The sequence below is a fragment of the Pelodiscus sinensis genome, chromosome 2 (genome assembly GCF_049634645.1).
Source record: "Pelodiscus sinensis isolate JC-2024 chromosome 2, ASM4963464v1, whole genome shotgun sequence".
NCBI classification, from domain to species: Eukaryota; Metazoa; Chordata; order Testudines; family Trionychidae; genus Pelodiscus; species Pelodiscus sinensis.
Genome location: NC_134712.1, coordinates 148,844,899 through 148,861,773, shown reverse-complemented (window position 1 = coordinate 148,861,773; position 16,875 = coordinate 148,844,899). Strand labels below are relative to the sequence as shown.

Sequence of the window (16,875 nt, the reverse complement as noted above, 5' to 3'; positions counted from 1 at the left end):
ACCAATGTAGCTCTGTAACAATCCTTTTCTTCTCTACTGAGACTGCCAAGAAGGGAGCCAATTAACACCAGATGAGGTTGTGCTTATTGTGATGTCACAAAAATGAGGTCACCTGTTTACTAGACCCTTGACACTTAGGCTTAGTCTACACTGCAGGGTTTTTGCACAAGCAGCCTTTTGTAGAAGAGATCTTCTGCAAAAACTTCTTACGCAAAAGCGCCTCCAGATCTCAAAGCGCATTGCAAAAGCAATGTGCCTTTGCGCAAGAGAGTGTCCACACTGCATGGACGCTCTTGAGCAAGAAAGCTCTGATGGCCATTCACAGAATCAGAGCACCTGTGCTTTTGCCGATAGGGGTTTCTTGCACAAAAACCCCTCTACAGCAAGAGCTGTGGCGCAAAAAGGAGTTATTCCTTGTGGGGAGAGGAATAACTCTATTGGCAAAAGCCCTCTGTTTTGCCGATTTACTTGCGCAAAAACGCGCTTGAGGTGTGGACTCTCCACCGGTTTTTGCACAAAAACCTTGTAGTGTAGACATAATCTAATAGTACAGACTTTGCCACACATGAAACAGCCTTCCATTGAGGCTCCGCCCCTTTCTTGAGCACAGAGCTGGGTCCCTCCCCACCTTGCCTAGGGGCCCAACAAGAATGTGTCCTCCCTGGCCATTGTAAAAAATAGGAAATGTGAATATTTCAGTTCTCCTGAAAGGCTCCTGACTGTAACTTTACCAATTAGTGAGTTTTGCCCGCCTCACCTCTCTTATGATTTTAAGAACACTGCTCAGATATTTTGTGGTCAGCTTCAGCAATAAAGCTATATTTACCCTGCATGCTTCCTTTGGCACCATGAAGAGGACATACATAAGTAGTCCCCCTTGAATGGGTATAAATAGCAGGGTAGCGAGTGAGGCATGGCTTAGGCAAGTTGAGCACTCACCCAAGCCATGCCTTCCTGTCTGTGCTGCTATTTTTAGCCATGTGGTGTCCTGCTGCCACCCCGCTGCTGGAGCCTTTCCCTAGCACAGGCAAAGATTCTGGAATTTGGAAAAGGCTCAGGCAGGAGGAAGTCTGTGGGGAAGGGCTCCATCAGTTCCCTGCTGCTAGGACCTTTCCTTTCTGCAAGGAAAGAGTCAACAGCAGGGAAAGACCCTGAAAGGGGGGAGGCTACAGGGAAAAGCCCTGGCAGGGTGAGGCTGTAAAGAAAGGCCTTGTCCAGCTTGCTTTTTACTGTGGCATACAGCTGCACATATCCTAGGTGCTGCTGAAAATGGTTATGAACATAAGCAGGGCTCAACAAATTATGGAAAACCCTACTCGACAGACAAAAAACGGACTCGCCACCCTCCCCCCAAAAGTGGTTTTTTAATAAATTCCTAATAAGAAAAAGAACAGTAATTACTAATAAGTTATTAATAAATATGGGTATGTCTACATTACCCTCCTAGTTCGAACTAGGAGGGTAATGTAGGCATACCGCACTTGCTAATGAAGCCCGGGATTTGAATTTCCCGGGCTTCATTTGCATAAGCGGGGAGCCACCATTTTTAAATCCCCGCTGCTTCGAACCCCGTGCAGCGCAGCTACACGGGGCTCGAACTAGGTAGTTCGGACTAGGTTCCTATTCCGAACTACCGTTACTCCTCGTGAAATGAGGTGTACCGGTAGTTCGGAATAGGCACGCTAGTCCGAACTACCTAGTTCGAGCCCCGTGTAGCCGCGCTGCACGGGGTTCGAAGCAGCGGGGATTTAAAAATGGCGGCTCCCCGCTTATGCAAATGAAGCCCAGGAAATTCAAATCCCGGGCTTCATTTGCAAGTGCGGTATGCCTACATTACCCCGCTAGTTCGAACTAGCGGGGTAGTGTAGACATACCCTCTCTTATAAACCTCTACCTTTTCCCTCTGCTACCATGTCTCCTCCCCTTGCTCCATCAGCATCTCTGGTGCCTTCTGCTCCCCAACCCCTCACCCTCCTCTGCTGTCCTGACTCCTGCCCTTCTCACTGCCCTCAGCCTTCCTGAAAACTGCCCCCCTCCACCAGCCCTTCTCTCCCCTCTATGCCCACTCCTCCAGTAACCCCACTCTGATCATGTGAGCTACCCCTCCTCATCCCCTCTCCTAACACTTCCCTCTACACACCTGCCCTGCCTCTCTCCTCTGGTGCTGGTCTGTCCCCTGCAGGTGTCTGCCCTTCTGCTTCACCCCCAGAATCCCCTGGCACCTGCACTCTCCTGATGCCTCCCCCTTCCCTCACTGCTCCTTTCCCCTTTGCCCTCTTTTTCCCTGATACCCACCCCCTCACCACCCTCTGCCCCCATTCCCCTCATGCCCCTGTGCCCTCACACATGCCTTGCTCCATCCCCACCTTCCTCATGCCCACCCCTTCTTTCAAGCCTTCTCCCAGCACTTCCCCCTCCTCCCTTTAGCCCCCAATGCCCTTATCCTCTCCTCTCCCAGCATCACCCTGTCCCCCCTTGTCAGCCGACGGTCAGGGCAGTGTGTGTGTGTATGTTTCCGAGAAAAGGTTTAACGTCCGTGCCTTTACTGCTAGGACCGGGGTCCCATCGCAGAGGGTGGCCAGCAGGCCAACAGACGCCCCGTTATATAAGAAGAGCTTATTACATCTTAGATTTCAGCTGCTAGAATTTCATAATTCCTTCGCAGCGGGCAGCCTTGAGGAAAGACTGAAAGATGCCCCAGTGGGTCCTGTCACCTGGGAGTGACACAGATCCAAACGCCCAAGCTCTCCCTATATCTGTCCCTTTATGACCGGCTGAAGTTCTTTTAAATTGTGCTTGGTTCTGTTACAGCAACTGAAGGAGGCAGGTTAAAACTTAAACAGTTACAGGTTTATTTGAGGAAGCTTATAAATCATATGGTTACAATGGCTATTGCTCTATTTCTTAACTATTAGCAAAATATAGGTCTTAAAAATGGTTACAAAGAAGATAAAGATAGAAAAATAGAAATAATGGTACCAAGTAACAGCTTACTCTTTCTATGTGTACACTTAAGACAGAGGACCACATCCAGGTACCATTTTTACCCCCTTCTGTGCCTCTCGACTCCAGCATGTCAGGCCAGGGCCGGTCCCTCAATTCCTAGGAAAGACGAAAATACGAGGTGGGCGTCCCCATAGAACCTCGGGAGGTCAAACACCTAACCCGACCAGCAGGTAGAGGGTAGAATGACACTCAAAGTGAGTGTGTGCTGGGCCCATCTTTTATAATCATGAGGTCACGTATTTCTCTTTCTTATCTGTCATGCCAATTGATGCTGGTCTGTCTGCTGTGAGACCAGTTCTTACAAGGGAGTTGTGAACTTAATTTACACTTGTAAGAGAGAATTGAGATGATTAAATTTGAAGTACTGGACATTGTTTTCTCAGTGGGAAATTCCTCTTCCTGGGACTGTGTGTGTTCGAATCAACATAGGTGCCAGCCGCAGCCTCGAGGCCAGCTTATTGACTTAGCTGCTCTCTATCCACATATCTGTGTTTCAGCTTCTCAGGATCAGATGAGCCAGCATAGACTATGCTGATATTATTGCTCCTTCTCTGCCCTGTGCTTCAGAGAGGCAAATAAGATGGATGATATGGGGTTATAGTCTGTCTGGCCACACCCCTCCCACTGACACCTCCACTCCTGCCCTTTTCCTCATTGTCTGCACTTGGCATTTGTCTCTCCTGCACACCTGTTCCTTGGTGCCTTCCCCTTTCTTCTTCTTCTTCTCCTGATCTCCTCCCCTCCCCTCCCCTCAGCACAAGCCCCTTCCCCTTCCCACAGCACAGCACAAGTCCCGCCCCTTCCCTTCCCTTTCCCTCCCCTACCTGGCTTCTGCCTTCCACTTTGCGGGGTTGCTGGAGCCTTTTTTAATCTGGTGGTCGCCGGCCGTGACATCAGGACGCCACGTTGTGCCAGCATCCTGGCGTTTGCCAGCGTTCTGCCCTCTGGCTCGCGTCCCGCCTCCTCATGCTGGAGCTGCACGCAGGCAGCCTGGCGCTGAGAATCGCCGCACTTCCCCCTCCCTGGCAGCTCTCTGCTCCTCCACTGGCCGGCGGATTGGATGGGGCCACGCCGCCCGTAGTGTGGGCTTCACCCAGCTTGTCACGAGGGCCCACCGGGCCAGTCCACCCCTGCACTCGCCAGCTAGTAAAATCTACTCTCCACGGGCGAGCGTATTTGTCGAGCCCTGAACATAAGAATGGCCCAGGTATAGGGGAGATAGGCCCCTGAGTTTCCTATCTTTTAAGCACAATTGTACTTCCCTACCTTAGAACAAAGAAAGAGCAAATCACTGGAATGCTCCTGTTCTGCCCTGCACTAGGAGCACAGCAGCAGGCAGACAGCTGCTGCAAGGAGGGGGACAGGCTGCTGTGCTGCTTTGACATTCCTCAGCACAGAGAGCTCACAGAGCTACTCATCATTCTGCTCCTAGCAGCTGAGAAGGCTGAGGAAGAACTCAAAAGGAATCCCAAGATATGGAGGAATCATCTCTGCCTTTCCACAACACTGCACTGTGGGATACATACCCACGCTGTCGATAATGGTGCCCCCAGTGTGGACATTATCTGTTGACAGAGGGAGAAAATGTAAATACCCTCTGATGATTTTTGTTTTGTCAACTTTCAGGTGTTAACATAAATTTTGTCAACCAACTTGATATTGTGGACGAAGCCTCAGAGACCAGCCTGTGTTTCAGAAATGTGCCAGTCCTACTCCGGACTAGTAGACGTTTGTGTTTTTAGAAGACAGACCTGCTTATAGCTATGAAAATACTACTGCATTCCCTACAAATGGAAAGAAGTTGCCAGATCAATTTGACGAAATCACTGACAGGATTTCAGTCAGCTTACCTACATTACTGTACTCATCATGAAATTTATAATTGGTATCTTTACAGATGCTAGTGGGTTGATGTTAAGCAGCAAAAAAGTGTCCTTTTTACATTATCTCATTGATATAGGTGGGCTTATTTTTTAGACAAAGCAACTTCATTAAGAGATCTTTCCAGTTAAAAAAATTATATATATATATATACACTTTTTATTGATTTCTGACTCACCTACATTTTTAGATATTGTGTAAAATGATCATTGTCTAGGATAAGTTGACAGTCTGCACTATTTTTCTTCTAAAAAGTTATTGGAGGAGTGAGGAACAATCACTTTTTAATTCCAGCACAGAATATGTCTGTACAAGATGGACAAAAGACTCTGAATTACTTACCCTAATGCTTTTTGGAACATATCCACTCATTACATTAAATGCGATGACTCAAGGAAAAAAATATTAATAACTTGCTTAATGGGATTTTTGGCCATGTTCCCAACAGCAACCTAAAAATTACCGGGGTGATTGCTCAGTATTGATTTTCATTATTGATTTAGCTGTTAAGACTTCAGGAAACTAGGGGCAGCTGATAGACCAGTGGTGTAGAATGCAAACAAGATTACAAGGAGAAAAAAGATTGTTGCAATGACTCTCTTTAAAACTCCACTAATTACTTTGGTTCTCATCAGTTTGTGTGGCAGACATCTCATGAGAGGCACCCTTGCCACAGCGGTGATTTGCATTATTTCATGTACTACTGGGAAAGAACTGTTTGTGCAGCAGTAGGCCAGAGTGAGTTGTCAATATAATGGTGTATTGTTATCACAGACTGACAAGATGGGCCATTACAGTGTGTGTCCCTGCTTACATTTCATGGAAGTTAGTTATGTGGCATTAGGAATCAAAAGTCGTTTCTCCCAACAGGGGATTCTGAGTTCATTAGCCTAGCATGCAGGCCAGAGATATGCTGTGCTTGTGTAGAGGGATTAGATTACATATGGTAGCAGCCCATCCTTGGCAGGCTAATTCAGATCTCTTGCTTGCTGGGCAAGTTGGGTGGCAGGGATCAGGTAGGATCGTTCTTTTTAATAGTTCATCTCTGTGGGAAGAAAAAGCATCCTAGCAGGTGTGTCTGAAATCTGCTACTATTGAACTGCTAGTAAGAATGGGTTACGCTTACAAAGCTGCATCCAACGCTGTGCTGAGCAGGCTGTCTGACATCACTCCTTTTGAATGTCCTTGTGTGCTTTGTGTTGCTAGGGAAACTGTGATGGAGGTAAGGGAAGGCGACTCATGCAGGTCTTAAAATGAAAGCATCTGAGGGAGAACAATAAAGCAAAAGTATGTAGATACAGAACCATAGTAAGGCTCTAAGCCACTGACTCCACTGAAGAGGGGAAGAGGAAATGTGAGAAGAAACCAAGTGGCGTCAGCAAGAATCCCCACGAGCAGCAGGCCTTGCTGGAATTCCTCCTGGGACTGTGGAGAAGCAGCTCTGCTGCCATTAGAAAGCATGCAGAATTCAATTTCAACCCTCTGGTCCACTTCCACTGGCCAGTGAAGAGAAGGCTCCATCTTACTATCAGCTCCTTCCTGTTTCTTTGGGAAATCTCTCAAGTCCTCATATGGCTTCATCCCTGTCATATCTGAGCACCTGACATTCAAGCATGGAATTTTAGCCTCACAACAGCCCTATGAGCTTGGGATGTACTATTATCCCTGTTTTATAGAGGGCAAACTGCAGCACAGGCAAGATTAAGTGGCTTGCCCAAGGTCATACCAGAAGTCTGAAGGTAGAGCCAAGACGTGAAACCAGGTTGCCTGAATCACTGGGTCTTATCTACTGCACCATCCTTCCCACCCAAAGTTCAGGCTAGAGTTGCCACTACCACTTGTCTATCACAATTCTAGTTTTCTCTGTCAGTACTTTAGATGGTCCTTCTGCAGGAGTACAAAAGGACAGGAGAGCTTTGTACGCCCTGTTCCCCACCCTCACGCCATGTATTTTTGCTTTGCTAACTATAATCTGTTGCATCATAATTATCCTGAAGACTGGCTAGAGGTGCATATTGGGATACATATGCCTGCTTCAGCCTGTGAGAGGAAGTTCCGGTTAACTTATCTATGATGGCAAAGGTGCTTTATTTCTTTGCTTTTCTATTTGCATTTTTTATTTCTATGCTGATGGCATTTAAAATAGCCTATTTATGAGTTCAAATTGTATTTGGGTCTGAATGCAGGTAAATGAGTAGCCAGGGAGAGATCTGCTTGGAGATACATAGGTCCATGGCAATATGCCCCTTACAGGGGAAGACTCCAGAGTTTGGCTGAATCACTAAGTCAAGGATATCATCTTGCTTGGTTACTTCATTAGGACTGCATATGTGGCCTTTTGAAATTCAGTTCTTGAATCTTCCAGTTCACAAGATGCACCAAACAGAAGATGCAAGATCACCAATTAAGAATCAAGACAGTATTTCAAATCTTCTCTTGCACTGTAGTTCCTCAGTCCAAAAACATCTGTCAACTTCTGGATTTGACAGATGCAAACGTCTTCCTCTGAATACTAACTTTCACAGATCTTAGGGACTCTATAGTACGCATGTGATCAAGCAGCAGAAATCTTCTAGGCCAGGGTTCTACAGGATGACTATGTACATTTTCTCAAGCTTCAGAGGGGTAGCCAAGTTAGCCTGTAAGTGTAAAAACTTATCGGTTGTGCCATGAAAGCTCATGATACCATCTACATGTTTTGTTAGTCTTTAAGGTGCTGCTAGACTATTTGCTGTTTTTTAAGTTTTTCCATTTTCTGATTTACTGTTCTTTTCCATGATATTGCCTGCTATTGGACGATTCCACCAAGTCCACCAGCCTTTTTGCAGAAGTTCTAGAAGAGGTCTCTATATCTGCTAGACACCTAGCATTTCATCCATTTCTCTAGCTGATATTTTTCCCAACAGCAAGAATTTTTAATCTCCACTTTAGAGCTTCAGTCCAACAATAAAGAATACATTTATGATGCTGGCTTGTGCTGCATGTGCCACATTCCCCTACATTCATCACGCTTCAGATGCAGCTCAGATGCAGATTTAATATACAGAATTTCAAACCAATTAGCAATTGGCCTGAAACAAAATCCTACTTTAAAGCATACAGGAGGTTTAGAAGAGTTCAGAACCAGATCATGCCCATCTCTAAGGACAGGTCTGCCCTATAGAAGCACAGCTACAGTGTATTGTTGCAGTATAGATACTTTCTATTTTAACCAAAGGTGTTCTTCCTTCAATGCAGTTTATCTACCTTTTTGAAAGATGGGAGCTCAACAGTCCACTCACCAAACAATCAAACTAGTCACATCTACATGGGGGTTAGATCAACCTACCTATGGCATTGCTGACATGGAAATTTTTCCTGGCCCTGAGAAACCTCATTAGGTAGACCAGAGTAGACAAATATCATACATACATCAATTCAAAAATACCTAATATATTACCATTCCCACACCTACTTTCAGTACACCCAGTGTTCCGTTCCTATATATACTTAAGGTCTAATTCTTCAGCGCCTTTTACCCAGTGCACTTGTTCTGAAGCAAAGTAAGTGCTGGGTGGATGTAAACTGATAGCATTCTGATCTGGGCATGTTTTACACCTACTCTGCAATTAAACACATGTAAATGACTACAGAAGAAAATCAGACCTTTATACATAGGAACTGTCCCAACTAGAAATTAGCACCTTGAGATGGAAGGCATATGTTTTGTACAAAAAATATCATTTTGCCAAAAACTATCTGATGAAACTGATTTTGTGTCTTAGTAACAGAACAAGGATGCCATTTTTTTCCTTTCTTTTGAATAATGATTTGAAAACGTGCTGATTTCTCTTCAGACCTATTTCTGGATTAAATTACATTAAACAAGATTAAGCATGCATCTTCAGCAGCCGCAACATTTCACAGTCAAAAGCTGGGTGAGCTAGCTTACTTTCTCTCCAATTTCATGCAATAAATCAATGAATTAATTTATCAGCTGATTTGGAGAAGAGTGTCACAAAGTCAGCTTTATAACTAGCCATCAGTAGTGTGCGGTGAAATTTCTTGTGATGAGCAAATCCATCTGACAAACCTACTCCAGAAATACTGTGCTCTGAAGTTTGGTCACAGTCTAAGAATTGAGTAGAAATCCAAACTGCCATTCTTCCAAGAGAATAAATATTGTTGTGACGAGGCTCCGGGAATGGGTTATTTTTCTGTCCAATTCGTGTGACATTGTAAGAATGTCAAGATTAAGGGCGCTGTCTGACAACTACTACTCATGAGACTAGTTCTGTTGAGTATAATGGAACAACTCATCTGACTAAGAACTGCTGGTTTGAGTTATGGGTCCTATGATTTAAGGTGAGATTTTTAAAGGACCCAATGGGAGTTGGTGTCTTATATTTTTGGTGATTTAAAATAATGCAAAACCATATGGTATCTATAAATCTTAACTGCCACATACTTCAAATCTGCTTACAATAATGGTATTGCTCTCAAGCATATCAATAGTGCTAAAGTATGGAGAAGGATTTATATTTGGATTAGACATTAATATTGTTGTTATTATCCATGAAACCCCCTCAATTTAGGTGCTCCAGGCACTAGCTGGTTAAAACACAGTAGTAATATAGGGTTACCAACCCTCTGGGATTGTCCAGGAGTCTCCAGGAATTCTTCAGTTTAAAATTATAGGAATGAAACCTTCAGGAATACATTTGACCAAAATTCACAACCATAGCAGTAAACAACAAATAGAGCAGTATTTAAAAAACCCCAAAATGCTGACAGCAAATCAAAATGGCATCATTAAAAGGAAGAGGGAGCAGGAGCAATGACTGTGGTTAAAACAGAAATTACCTCAGAAAAAGAAGAATGAAATTTTAGCTGTATGTCCTTAGTAAAAAATGGTGGTCTATGTCCTATCTCTGTTAAAACAAAAAGGCCCTGGCCTTGCAAGGCAATGAGTGTCCTCTGCTCTCATTAAATTCAAGAGGAATAGGAGGGTGCTTACTGCCATTCAGGAAATGCCTGGCACCCTGCTGGTTCAGGCTCACAGTTAACTGCTTCAGAAACAGGACTGAATACTAAGAGTTCACTGATAGAAAGGACTCCAGGTCTTCGTAGTGTCTTAATGACCATGTACATTCAGGGTAGAATCAATAAAAAATGCTGTAAGGTCTATTAGATTGCAATTAAATTGTAAAAAATAAAGTTTACAGAAAGCCAAGTCACCCTAGTTCAAAACACCAGACCCAGGGAAGCACCAAAACTTATGATGTGAGTACCTAATGCTGTGTACCTGCCATTAGCACTTTTCACGCTTCCATGCCCTTATTGATGAACGTATCTTTGGTTCCTAAAAGGCAGCCTATGTTGTTACATGCTGAGCTGCAAACACTCGGCTGCACTTCTCAAACCAGAGGTCTATTCTTATTATTGCTGCTTATGGCAGTTTTCAGAATGTGTATTATTGAAGGTGTTTTTCATTGAAACAGACTCTAGCAGATGATTTATAGTCTATTTGTTTTGCTGTAAGCTTACACCATAGAAAGAGATTAAATTAACTCTGTAAGTAGCATATTACTAGGGTGAAGCTGCGCAATAGGACCTAACAGCATCTGCCCAAGGGAAAATCCAGCATTTAGTTAAAGAATATAGATTGGATCCTACAAACTTTAGAGAGACAGGATGGGTGAAGTTATATCTTTTATTGTACCAACTTCTAATGATAAGAGGGACAAGCTTTTGAGCTTACACAGAGCTCTTCTTCAAGGCAAAAGCTTGGCTCTCTGATCAACAACACTTGGTCCATTATATATTGCCTCACTCACCTAGTCTCTCTAATATCCTGGGAAGACACTACTACAACAGCACTATGTCCAACTATCTTTGTTCATTCAAGTAGTCCAATTACAGTGTGAGAAAAGCTTCATATCAGTAAGAGTTACTTGCAGGACTCTCATGTGAGTTTACGCTTTGTTAATGAAGCTCTCTAAAGCTCATACAAAAAGTTATGCTCAACTGGTCTTCCTTGTCTTAAAAATAATTCTCTCTATTCCTTTAATATGGGCCTCTTTTTTCATCTGCCAATAGTCCTTGGGCTGGTCTAAGCTAAAAACTAACATAAACCAGTCAAATAAAAGTGTTATTTGAGAGAGGTTTTGTCTCACATTGCAGTGGGTTTTTTCCCCTCTGGATTTCTTACACTCGCTTATAAGGAACAAAAGTCCAGGTTTTGAATTAATGAATAATGATGATTTATCTGACAAGAACAAACAAAAAAAATGGGAGGAGAGGAGGAAGAATCTAGTTGCTAAACATTGTCTGAACTCCGGGCATGGCAACTCAGTCTTTAAACAACCTGTAATTTTAAAAGCAAGGCTGTTCAAACAAAATGAAAGTTTGCGGATGATACCAAGCTGGGAGGGATTGCAACTGCTTTTGAGGGATAGGGTCATAATTCAAAATGGGCTGGACAAACTGGAGAAATGGTCTGAGGTAAATAGGATGAAGTTTAATAAGAATAATTGCAAAGTGCTCCACTTAGGAGGGAACAATCCCTTTCACACATATAGAATGGGAAGTGACTGTCTAGGAAGGAGTACTGCAGAAAGGGATCTAGGGGTCATAGCAGACCACAAGCTAAATGTGAGTCAACAGTGTGACACTGTTGCAAAAAGAGCAAACGTGATTCTGGGCTGCATTAACAGGTGTGTTGTGAGCAAGACATGAGAAGTCATTCTTCTGCTCTACTCTGCACTGATTAGGCCTCAATTGTAGTATTGTGTCCAGTTCTGGCACCACTTTTCAAGAAAGATATGGAGAAATTGGAGAGGGTCCACAGAAGAGCAACAAAAATGATTAAAGGTCTAGAGAACATGAGATATAAGGCAAGGCTGAAGGAATTCAGCTTATTTAGTTAGGAAAACAGAAGACTAGGGCTACGTCTACACAGCTTCCCTCTTCTGCAAAAGCCTATGCAAATGAAGTGTGGATTAGCATATCGCCATGCTTCATGTGCATAATTAATTAGGAGCCATTTTTGTGCACGAGGTTTTGGCCAGGGCTGGATTAAGACCTTTAGAGGCCCTAAGCACTGAAAAGATTATGGTGCCCCCCCCCCCCCATGTGTAATTCAAAATAAAAACAATACTATACTGTAAAATCTCTTTTTGGGGGGGTGCCCCTGCTTTGCTGGTGCCCTAAGCACGTGCTTAGTCTGCCTATTGGGTAATCCAGCCCTGGTTTTGGTGTAAAAAGGCGCCATCTACCCAGCTCCTTTTTGCACAAGTCCCCCACCCCCCCCACAAGAGCCATTCTTCCTGAAATAATTAGAACGGTTCTTGTGCAAAAACAGCTCCTAATTAATTATACAAATGAAGCACAGCAATATACTAATCCACGCTTTACTTGCATAGGCTTTTGCTGAAGAGGGAAACTGTGTAGACATAGCCCGAGAGGGGACATGATAGCAGTTTTCAGGTATCTAAAAGGGTGTCACAGAGAGGACTGGGGAAAATTGTTCTCCTTGGCCTCTAGTGATAGGACAAGAAGCAATGGGCTTAAACTGCAGCAAGGGAGATTTAGGCTGGACATTAGGAAAAACTTCCTAACTGTCGGGGTGAGTAAACACTGGAATAAATTGCCTAGGGAGGTTATGGAATCTCCATCACTGGAGATATTTAAGAACAGGTTCAACAGACATCTATCAGGAATGGTGTAGATGGTGCTTGGTCCTGCCATGAGGGCAAAGGACTGGACTTGATGATCTCTTGAGGTCCCTTCCAGTTCTAGTATTCTATGATTCTATAAAAGGGGTTATTATTTGAGAAAGATTATAAATTTGGAATAAGGTTTTTGATATACTTCACAAACCAAACTGAAAGCTGAACAACTTCAGCAGTGAAATAACTGTCATGATTTTTGCCCTGCTTGTCATCATTAACAATGATGGATCCACCGACGAGTCACTAGAACCATGACAAACCCTGTTGTGTCAGGATGACAACTCTTCTCATCCAAATGAGAAAATAACTCAAGAAAATGTCACCATTCCTATATAGAAGCCTCCTGACAAAACAAAGTTAAATGACACCACAACAGTCTTTCTCAGCATGTGCCTTTTACTATAACTTTGATTCCTAGAAATGTGCTTGGAATACTGCACAGATGTAGTAATCATAAGTAGAGATCTGGGATCTGATTCTCACTTGCTAATCAGGATATGTTTCGTGCTTTTGCTTGGGTTCATGTAACGCTGACAAGCAGAACCAAACCTGAGATCTCTAGAGCTTAGTGTATGAACTTCTACTGCATGAGCTAAAAGTCAGCTGGCTGTTATCTAGGGCTATAGAGCAGATTTATTGTTCTCTCTGTAAGTGGTCTAAGCCCTAATCTACACTAGGGAGTTATTTCGAAATAACTCCTGTTATTTCAAAATAACAAGCAGAACATCCATACTACCAGGCTTGTTATTCTGAAAGAACTAGTTGGTTATTTTGAAATAATTACTCTTGCTTTCCATGAAGATATAATGCTTATTTTGAAATAGTTGTTTTGAAATAATCGCCGCTTCATTTAAATTTAACTGGCTGCTGCGCTGAACCAATCAGCTGTTTGTCGGCTCAGTGCGGTAGTCCGGACGCTTCGCGGTCGACATCAAAGGTATGCCTGGGAGGTCGACAAATGCCTTTGATGTCAACCGCGGAGCATCTGGACTACTGCGCTGAGCCGACAAACAGCAGATTGGCTCAGCACGGCAGCCATTTAAATTTAAATTTAAATAATCGCCGCTTCATTTTCCTATGCCGGGTAGTCTAGACGTACCCCTAGATCCAGTATGCTACCCCCAAATAAGAAATATAATGTAAACAGAGACAAGCATGATGCAGCATCTTGTATAAAACCCAAGCATCTTGTATAAAACGCATTGTGTCCATACATAAAAGTGCTCCAGATGCTTTGTGTGCCCCGGATACTATTAGGATTGCTTCCTGCAGGTCTAAAGATCAACTCAGACTGAATCATTTCTTCAGTGGGTTTGAGTGAAGGGTTTGATCCTGCAAGGTGTGGAACACAGAAGAATGGGAGACTGTGCATGTTGAGATCCATCCCCACAAAAGCTTACTTTTACTGTGTATTATATGAGTAAACTGAACATGGCCAACATCATGCAAGCAGGAATCTGCGAACTCAGGAGTAAAACTTAAGCCGGTCCCTTAAATTTAAGTTTTCTACACTTATCCCCTCTATTATATATATACTTATATAGGTATCACTGTGATCTTAAACAGCACAGCACACGGGAGGTGTGATTTGCAGCAAGCATGTCCGAGCTAGGTTTCCTATAAGAGAGTGAAACTGCAGAAGCACAGGCAGCAGACCTATCTGCCCAGTACCATGGTTCCATACTCCGGCACTAATCACGTACCCCGCATTATCCATACAACCCGTTGTTTCTCTTTAAAATCCATTGACTTAGAGAGTTTTGGCAGCCATAATGGTTCTCAAATGCTCTTTCTTCTTTATATTTTAGTAGTAGTACTTGGAGTTCTAAAATGCATAGCTCCCATCTCCTGCCACATGTCTCTTCATTGTGGGAGATTCTGTTGTACAGACAGACATGGTCTCCCAGTCCCCCGGCATACCCACATGTTCATTCTCTCTCTCTCCTATTCACATAATTTATTCATCCCAGTGATTCATCCATTAATTATTGTATTTGTGTCTATTAATTATTCAGTGTTTTTTTCTTTAATTGGCAGTTTTAGAAATATTCAGAGACATAAAAGCATAACATCAGGAAAGGTAAGTGGGTCAGCATATTTGGAGAACAAAGTGGTCCTGTGTGGAACATTCTAAGAGGTGTCTCTGTTTCTGTCCTTTCAAACTAGTGCCTGCCTTGTTGCATGCTATTGCTTACTTATTGCCTCTGCCACTGAGCCTGTAGCAATCTCCAACATGCAGAAATCTCATTGGTTTCAATAATTTCCTGTGTTGGCAGTTTCCTTTATACTGTGGAGTATATAGATATACAAAAGAAATATGTTGGTGGTGGTGGTTGTTTGGATTGTAGTAGTACTTAGAAACCCCAGGTATGGACCAGATTATGCTAGACACTGCCCATTTAACTGAAGAGAATCCTCCAACCTACCACCACCACAAGAGGCACTTACTGCTTTCTTTCCATTTAAATGCATAATGTTACTGTGTAAGGCAGTGACCGTGAAAACACTTGCACACGTCCTTAACTGTAAGCATGTGATGAGCCTAATTGATTTCAATACACCTCTTCACGTATTGTTTAAATGGAGGCATTTGCAGGGTCCCAGGTTATCTCCATGGTGATAATATATTTCTTCCTTTATCATTTTACTTCATCTGAAAATAATAATCCTGAAAAATACATGCTTTCCTCAGCGCATCGGGAAACAGTTCCACCATCCAAACTGTTCATAACTTATTAGTGAAATAACTAGCAACCTTTATTTATAAATTAGTATATTTAATAGAATCTCTCTCTTTTTGTTATTTGTCCTGATAAATCTGTAAGGTGGACAAGCTTGCCAGTCTCTACAATATACATGTTCGCACAGGTTGTTTCTGTAACACTGGTGCCTGCCAGCAGCATTTGGGAATCAGCAATGAGGATGTCAAAAGGAACCTTCAGGTCAGTACCAAATCCATTTGAAGCTTAGTACAATCACTTAAATAACTGAATAATGAGAGGTTTAAAAGGAAGAATAAAAACTGAGCATAGTTAAACATGTTGCTTTAAAGTATGTATATATATCCCTCAAAAGTCACAGGACATGAGTTTTAGATTTGGGAAGGAGACAATTTATATAATGATGGTAGGTTTGTATTGTTATTCGTTAGACTTCAGTTTAACACACTATTTACAAAAGGCACCTTCCTTTAATGGCACCTGCTTCGTTTGAGCTGGTTGAAAAAATTTTTGACTGTCAAAAATATAGTTTACTTTAAATAAAAATATTTCATAGGAGTTTGTTAGGAAAGTCAAAACATTTGAAAATGTTTCACTCTAATGTCATTTTGAGCGATTTCATTTTTACTTTAATATATTAAAGCATTAAAATATTACTTGTAATATTATGGTGTGTGTATATATATATATGTATATATATATATATATATACATAACATATACTGTTAACATTGAAGATAAATTAATCCAAATGACACTATTAGAACAAAATATTTCAACACTATTGAAACAAAAGATTTATTAATTTTTGCTTCACCAGAAATTTTGAGTTTTTTTGTTCTGTTTCCAAGTGTAAAAAAAAAAAAAAAAAGAAGAAATCTCAGAATTTTCCACACAATGGCAATTCTAGTTTCTGGGTATTAGTACTGGTCATCTTGGCTACGTCTAGATAGCAAACCTCTTTCGAAAAAAGCATCTAGACTACAACCAGTATTTTTGAAAAAGCAAGCCGATTTTCGAAAGAGAGCACCCAGGCAGCCTGGATGCTTTCTTTCGAAAAAGCACAGTTTGCATTACATACCTTTTTTTTTTTTTTTGAAAGAGCACTTTTGAAAAAAGGTGTTCTTCCTCGTAAAATGAGGTTTACAGCAGTTGAAAAAACCGTGGCATTCTTTCCATTTAATTTCGAAAGAACGCAGAGGCAGTTTAGATACAGGGGATGTTTTTTCAAAAAAAGGCAACTTTTTTTGAAAAACCCTGTAGTCTAGATACTACCCTTATGTCTATTTTATTATTAAAGTGCCTTAAATTTGCTTGTCAATTTTCAAGAAGTAAAGACTTAGGTTCAGTCTACACTACTGACCTATATTGGAATAACTATGTCACCTAGGGGGTGTGAAAAATCCACACCCCTGAGCACCTTAGTTATACCAGCGTAATCCCCCATATAGACTGCACTGAGCCTGGGTCTACACTGGGGAGTTATTGTGAAATAACTTCCCTTATTTCAAAATAGTAAGCAGTGCGTCCACACTACCAAGCCTGTTATTTCGAAG

The 16,875-nt window shown here is 42.3% G+C and overlaps 1 protein-coding gene across 1 annotated transcript in view; it reads left to right on the top strand.

Annotated features, from left to right (window-relative positions):
* MOCOS (molybdenum cofactor sulfurase) overlaps positions 1 to 16,875 on the top strand; it is a 346,276-nt gene that overhangs the window by 259,125 nt on the left and 70,276 nt on the right. Inside the window, exon 7 of the mRNA XM_075921610.1 lies at positions 15,425 to 15,541. Coding sequence (XP_075777725.1) covers positions 15,425 to 15,541 — 117 coding nt within the window. The remainder of the gene's footprint in view (positions 1 to 15,424; positions 15,542 to 16,875) is intronic.